Source organism: Muntiacus reevesi, chromosome 7 (assembly GCF_963930625.1).
Source record: "Muntiacus reevesi chromosome 7, mMunRee1.1, whole genome shotgun sequence".
NCBI lineage: Eukaryota > Metazoa > Chordata > Mammalia > Artiodactyla > Cervidae > Muntiacus > Muntiacus reevesi.
Genome location: NC_089255.1, coordinates 46,405,122 through 46,412,531, shown reverse-complemented (window position 1 = coordinate 46,412,531; position 7,410 = coordinate 46,405,122). Strand labels below are relative to the sequence as shown.

The 7,410-nt window shown below is 48.9% G+C and overlaps 1 protein-coding gene across 1 annotated transcript; it reads right to left on the bottom strand.

The window, feature by feature from the left end:
- Window positions 1-4,783: 4,783 nt before the first annotated feature.
- LOC136171939 (C2 calcium-dependent domain-containing protein 4A) lies at window positions 4,784-6,202 on the bottom strand. Its single transcript, XM_065941026.1, has 2 exons — window positions 6,129-6,202; window positions 4,784-5,944 (listed from the first exon to the last, which is right to left on the bottom strand). Exon 2 carries the CDS (start codon window positions 5,902-5,904, stop codon window positions 4,819-4,821), a length of 1,086 nt encoding a protein of 361 aa, XP_065797098.1. The 5' UTR covers window positions 5,905-5,944; window positions 6,129-6,202; the 3' UTR covers window positions 4,784-4,818.
- Window positions 6,203-7,410: the final 1,208 nt, after the last annotated feature.

The window sequence follows — 7,410 nt, the reverse complement described above, 5'->3', positions numbered from 1 at the left end:
GGTGGGTGAAGGGTATACGGGAATTTTTAGTACCGTTTTTGCAGCTGTTCTATAAACCTGAAAGTATTTCAAATTAAAAATTAAAAGTTTGATGATGGTGAAGAGGCAATGCAGAGCAGCCTAAGTGCAGGAAAGAGGGTGGCTCTAGCCACAGTGACCAGGAGGAGGAAGAGGGAAGGATCCTGAGCCTTGTGAGGGCAGTTCTGACAAACGAGGCACTGTTTCCTGACAGACAGGTGAAGACGGGAGACCATGCTTCTTTTTTAAAAAGTGTTAGCAATCTGCAAAATAAATCCTGTTCTTTTTGCCAAATAAAATAAAGCTTGGATTTTCTATATCAAGACAAACAGTGTCTGATCACTGGGGATATTTATCAAGGACTTGCTGTTCACAAACGATGAAACCTCCTCGTGGTAATGGCTGGCTTTGAGAAGCTCACATCAGTGGAGCTGTTGTTCCTCTCCTGGGAACACGGCAGATGGAGTCTGAAGGGCACAACCAGTGGAATGGAAAGATGCAATTCTTCGTGTTTATGTCACTTAGTGCAGCCACCCAGACAGGTTCCCAGTAGCCTGCCCTTTGTACAGACTTAAGACTAGAACCATAAAACCATTCAGCAAAATGATACTATCAGTAAGCGCTAAAGAAGGGTGTTCACAATATATTTGAAAACAGAAGGGTCCCTCCCTCTGTTAATGCAAAGCTTCCTGGGATGAAATGGAATTCTCTATTTTAACCCTGGCCATCTTCACACAGTAGATACAGGAGATGAGGGTTCCATCCCCAGGTCAGGAAGATCCCCTGGAGGAGGAAATGGTAACCCACTCCAGTATTCTTGCCTGGAAAATGCCATGGACAGAGAAGCCTGGCAGGCTATAGTCCATGGGGTCGCAAAAGAGCTGGACATGACTGAGCACACACACACGTCTTCACACTCAGTATTTTAGAAAAGACAAAAACCTCAGTTCAAAGAAGTTAAACATTTGCCCCAAGTTAAACATTTGCCCCAAGATCAAACAATTAGTTGGCAGCAGAGCCGAGATTTGAAGCGAAGTCTTTCCAGCATCAGGCTTTTGGTTTCTTTTAATACTCCCCATCATTTCCTGTCTTATTTCCTAATAGGAAGAAGCATGGGCCTCAGCAGACACTGACCTCACACTCAGCGACAGATCCAATTTGTGCCAATAAAACGTGTGGAGAAGTTCGCTGGGGTTTTCCAGGGAAATTCATTCTTAGTCTTATGGGAATGTGTGTAGAAGCAAGGCCTTCTGTCCAGCCTGGTATCTGATGAGAAATCAGAGGGTAGTCCCAGCATCCTCAGACTACAAGTGTGAGCTGCCCCAGGATGGAGTGATGCATGGATGGCAGAACGGAGCTATGGAACAAGAGATGCACCAGGAATATATGTTCTTTACCCTGTTTCTAACCACTGGTGTTCTGGACCCTCTCTTGCTTTTGTAAAACTGTACTTCCATAATTATTGCCAGTTTTCTTTCTCTTCATTATCAATATCTCCCTCCATCCCAGAAATTGCAAACATGTGTTGGATTATTTCAGATTAAAACAAAATGTGGGACTTCCCTGGTGGTCCAGTGGTTAACACTTCATCTTCCAATGCAGGGGATGCAGGTTCAATTCCTGGTCAGGGAGCTAAGATCCCACATGCCTTCAGGCCAAAAAAACCAAAACATATAAGACAGAAGCAATATTGTAACAAATTCAATAAAGACTTTAAAAATGGCCCACATGAAAAAAATCTTTAAAAAATTTTAAAACAATTATTATCCTTTGACTGTATTCTCTTCCTGCTACAACTCTTTTTCTCTCCTTTCCTCATACAAAACTTTGTCTGTACACTCTATCCTTCCACTCATGTTTTAATCCATTCTAGTTTGATTCCTAACGTCACTATTCTCTTGGACTTTCCCCTGTCAAGTTCACCACTGACCTTCACCTTCCCAATGTCAATAGACATTTCTCTGTTTTCATTTCTCTAGACTTTCCAGCAGGATGTAAATGAGCTGAATACCCTCTTCTTCTTGGAATACATTCCTGTCTTGCCTTCCAGGACTCCATGCTACCCTGGCCTCTCCCCTACCTCATTGGCTGCTGCTTCTCTATCCCCTACACTGACATTTCCTCCTCTATGTTTCCAAATGTTGGACTGTCTCAATACTTGGTCCTAGGTCTTCTACTCTCCTCTATTTATTCCATCTCTTCCTCTATTCATTCAACACTCAATCAATACTTGTTGAGTATCTACTGTATGTCAGACTCTTTTCTAAGCACTGGAAATAGAGCACTGAATAAATAAACAAATCTGTCTTTATAAAGCATACATTCTAGTGGAAAAAAATAAACAAAAACTAATAAGTCTATAATATAATGTAAGTAGTGATAAGTGCTATGCAGAAGAATAAAGCAGTGCCAGCGACAATGATGCTTTTTAAAAATATGAAGGCCAGTGGAGGATGCTCTAAGAAGGTAACATTTACATCTAAGAAAAATGGAGTGTGTGTGAGAGAGAAGTTAAAGCTGATTCCAGGTTTCTGGTCTGAGTGAAAGAAAGAAGGATGGTGCCATTTAGTGAGATAAGAAAAATCAGGGGAGGAAGAGATTTGGGAGGAGAAAATCAAGAATTCTGGTTTGGAGGTGTTGATGAGTCACATGTTCATATTAAGCAGTTATTTGGATAGGTCAGATTTCTCTTGTGGATGATTCCTTCCTCAGGTCTTAAGACTTTTCTGACCACTCTGTCTCTGAGAATGTCCCACTTGCCACCTCCCCAACCCACAGGATCTCTATCACCCTCCATAATTTACTGTCTTCATGATAGTCACCTCAAACTATAATAACAAAATTTGGCTTTGGTTTGGTACCCTCACAAAAATTAACTCCTGGGAGAACAGGAACTTTGTCTTGTTTATAGCTTTGTCCCCTGAACTTGGTACCATTCTTATTCAGAGTAAGAACTCAACATCTAATTGCTGAAGGAAAAAACAAAGGGTAGGTCAGTCCTCTGCAGAAGTCAGGACATCTTGGCCCTTGTCTGAGCCCAGCTAGTCACTGGGTTTGAACCTTCTGGCTTTGTCACTTCTATGGTATATTATCAGTTTCAGAAGTCATTTGATTAGCTGATTTCTAAGGACTGATTTGTCAACTTTGAAATTATGCTTAAAATCCAGGATTTTTATCTATTTATTCTAAGCAAATCGGGACTCAGAACTTCATTTTGGTAATAACAATGTTGAAGTGTGTTTTGATGAAGTGTGAGTGCAAACTACTGCTTCTGGGGAAATTCACCATGGGGATGCTGAACAGTTCTATAACCCCACCTGGGCTGCCCTAAATCCTCAGTCTCAGGTGGCCATTCATTCTGCTAGCTTCCACTCCAGGAACAGGTAGAAACAATTAAAAAGAAAGGAGAGTAAATGAAGGAGTTCATTTTATGGAACATCATTGAGCACCTGTTCACTAGTACAGTTCAACTCTTTTCAGGGATGCTAGCATATTTCAGATGTATTTAAGGGTTACTTGGATGCTAAGGCATATCGCCACAAAACCCGGTGAGGTAGATATTAACTCCCCCTTTCACTGATTTCCAGGAGATGAACTGATTTGCCATAGTACAGACAAGTGACAAGCAGCAGATAAAAGATTGGAATCTATATCACCCCCTAACTTCCTCTTGCTCTCCATCATACCATAGATGCCTGCAGTCAAGGGCATACCCTCTTGGGTATAATCAGTTTTCAGTGGACTCGGGTCCATTTGTTGAATCAACAAATGAAAATAAATTGGATTAAGAAACCCCCTCTTAGAACCCTGTTTTCAAAAAACTGGTAGTTCACATTTCAACTCATCTGGGAAATCCAATAGGACTAATTACTATATATAGGGCTTTCCCAGTGGCTCAACAGTAAAGAATCTGCCTGCAAGACACACTTGATCCCTGGGCTGGCAAGATCCCCTAGAGTAGGAAATGGCAACCCACTCCAGTATTCTTTCCTGGAAAATTCCATGGACAGAGGAACCTGGTGGGCTACAGTCCATGGGGTATCAGAGTCAGACACGACTGAAATGATGGTGCACCATACATATAGCTAGGTAGAAATAAAGCCACAAATATCACCTTGTTCACAGAGATAGGAATGACTTCCCTTCTGAAATAGTCTGATTTCCCGGGGCTCCTTCTGGAGAAGGCAGAAGGGGAGGCCAGGAGTTTCTACTGCCCACATACCATTCACTGGAAGCTCCTTTGCTTCCTCTCTTTTCTTCTTCCTCACCCATTATTGAGGACTCCACTTTCAAAAAGATCCTGTTCTTTCTTCATAGGAAAGGAATTCTTTTCTCACCAAGGTATCCGTGTGACAGAGGTTCCCACCCTGAGGTGTGTGTGCACGAATGGTAACATGAACCCACACCACACCAAACATGGAAAGCTGTCTATGTGCATCTTGGCATTGGGCATGATTCTGAAGGAATCTTTTCTTAAAAAACCCGTAAGTCGTTTGGTACTGCTATATTAATAAATTAGGCATGACAACACAACGCAGATGGAGTGTGGTTCTTTTTCTTTTCGTCCAGCCACAAGCCAATCTTTTATGGGGGGAAAAAAAAGCCTGGAAAAAAGGATTGAGTGTTTTGACTAGAGGAGGGAGTCATAATTTTACCCTTCCCTACCAATAAATGATGACAAATCCGGACATCTAAGAATTAAAACGGCAACAAAGAACATGATTAGAAAAATAAATAAATAACATTTATTTTGTACAAAGCGGCTATCAGTGTCCGAGAGCCCCGCGGCAGAGCGCGCCCTCAGAGGAGCAGGAGGGGGCCCAGGAGCAGCTCGCCCTGGCCCAGCAGGCGGCCCCGCTCCAGCCCGCGGCCCCGGTTCTCGGCCTTGACGCGCACGGCCAGGCGGCGCACCTCGTCCTCCGAGAGCCCGTCCACGCACAAGTCCTGCTCCAAGACGGCCCTGCGGCTCCGCCGGACCACGGCGCCCCGCGGCTTCAGGACGAAGCTGACTCTGCAGCCTACCGGGGCGCGGGGCTCGGCTGCTCCTCCAGCCGGGCCCTCGGCACGGAGCAACCGGACGCGGAGGCGCCCGCTGGCCCGATTGTATTCGGCGGCCAGGCGCAGGGCGCCCCCGGCGCGGCCCAGAGTTACGGTGCCCTCGGCCTCCAGGCGCTCGGGACGCGGGTCGCGATGCGGCGAAAGGGATGTAACGGGGGCCCGCGTCGGAGACTCGGAGCTGGAGCGGCGTTCGTCCTCGTCATCATCTTCCCCGTCCCCGCTGGAGACGGAGCGGGCGCGGGTCAGGCCTCGGCTCCTCCCGGCCCGCAATGCTCGGCGCAGCAGCCCCTCCGGGGCGCGTAGGAGGCGGCGGCAGCGGGGCGGCGGGGCGAGCGTGTCCAGGGATGGGCTGGGGCCACCGTGGGCTTTGGGGGTCGCGATGGGCGCTCTCGCCCCGGGCGCGTCTCCGCCGCCGCCCCCGTAGGTGTGGGCCCGGGGACGGGGCGCGGGCGGGAGCGCGGCGGCGCCCGGGCCCCCGAGGAAGAGCGACTCCTTGCGGCGGGTGTGCGGGCTCTCGAGCAGCGCGCAGAAGCCGTAGGCAGTGCGCGCCCGGGGCAAGTGCGGCAGCGAGAGTGCGGCCTGCGAGCGCGGGTCCCAGTCCGTGCGCCCCGCGCCGTCGTCGGCTCCTCGAAGCCAAAGGTCCGGCTCAGCAGCGCACCTCCGGGGCAGCGCGGCGGCCGAGGGCGAGGACTCGGGAGCATAGTAAGTGGGCAGCCGCGGCGGGATGAAGAACTCGGGGATGCGGTTCGGGGTGAGCACATTGGAGAAGGCAGGCTCCAGAGGCGTGCTGCCCGCCGCCGAGGCGCGGAGTTTCCCGAGGAGCCGCATCCTCCGAGGCTGGGGCTGGGAGTGGCGGGAAGAAGCGCTCCTGCGGGGGAGAGAAGCGAATGAGTTTGGGGGCCTCTCGAGAGTGGCTGGACACCTATCCAGAGCCCTCGGGGGTACCAACGCGCCAACAATCCCCTGCCAGTCCCGGCGAGCTCGCGCGCGCCCACAAAACCACCCGCCTTCCATTCATTGGTACTAATTAAACAAAGAAGTAGAAATCAGACCTGCTGCGTCTTTTTCAGTTCCTTTGGTTCGTGAGTTTCAAGTTGCCTTCTGGTGCCTGCTGACGCTCCAGCTTCAGCACTGTAGCCGGGACAGGGGCGCTCCCCCTTATATTGTAGCCTGAGTCCCGCCCAGCTGGTCAGGAGTCCAACCCCTGGAGGCGCCGGCCGGCTCGCCCTTCCGGCGGCCGCTTCTCGCCAGAGCCGCTGGGGTTCGCGTGGGAGCGAAGCTGTGGCGAGAGCCAGCCCCCTTCTGCTCAGCCCTGGGGCCTGCATCCGCTCTGCGTGCAGGGAACCTCTCGCACCGGCCTGCGAAAGGCCGGTGGAGGGAGGACGCCTGGATCGGCCTGCCAGGAAGAATTGGCAGCTGAAAATGTTGGCGGCTTCTCGGAAAAGGTGAAGGATAAGGAAGCAAGAAGTTCTTTTTAGCTGGGAGCTAAATCCCACCCCCAACCCGGCATGTGAACTACACGCTTCTGTTTTACTGCCCCCATGAACCTGCAGTCTGTAGACAAGTATAGTTCCCATGGTACTCGTGTACTTATTTATGCTTCTGTCTCCCTCTGCTAGACCTTGGCCTTCTTAAAGAGTATCGTTGACTGCCTCAGTCAGTGCCATATATGTTGGTGGAGTGGGTGAATTAAAGTATGCAAAAATCTCTGAATGACTACCAGCTCTGCCTGTCAACTTATATATTTATTTGTTTGTCTTGGTTTCGGCATGTGGGATCTAGTCCCCTGATCAGGGTTGGAACCCCGGGTCCCAAGCGCTGGGAATGCAATCTAATCCACTGGATCACTAGGGAAATCCCTGCCTATCATCTTGATTGTCACAAATGATGGGTTTTTGGCTCAGGCCCTAAACATGACACGATATTTCAAAGCTGCCCTTTTCTCTCTGCTCCATCATGAAGGTATCCAGTTAGAAAGCACCTTACAAAAAAATCCATGTTGCCTCTCTACCTCGACCTCACTCCCAACCTTCATTTTCTAAGATGAGAAAACTGGAAGTCCAGTGGGACTTGATGAAATCCTGTAAAGTGTTCAACAGAACTAATTAATGGCAGAAGCTGGAACCAGCAATTTCCTGTCGGTTTGCTTTTGCACGTGATACTTCCTGTTATCTGAAATGCCCTTCTCTGCTTTTTTTTTTCCCCCTCTATAAAGAACTCCGTTTGTTTTACTTTAGCCAGACATCAACCTGTTCAGAATCCTCTGCTCGGCTCCTTCACTACAGTTCTCCATGTCTCCTTATTCCCTTCATGGGCATTCAATGTACCACCACT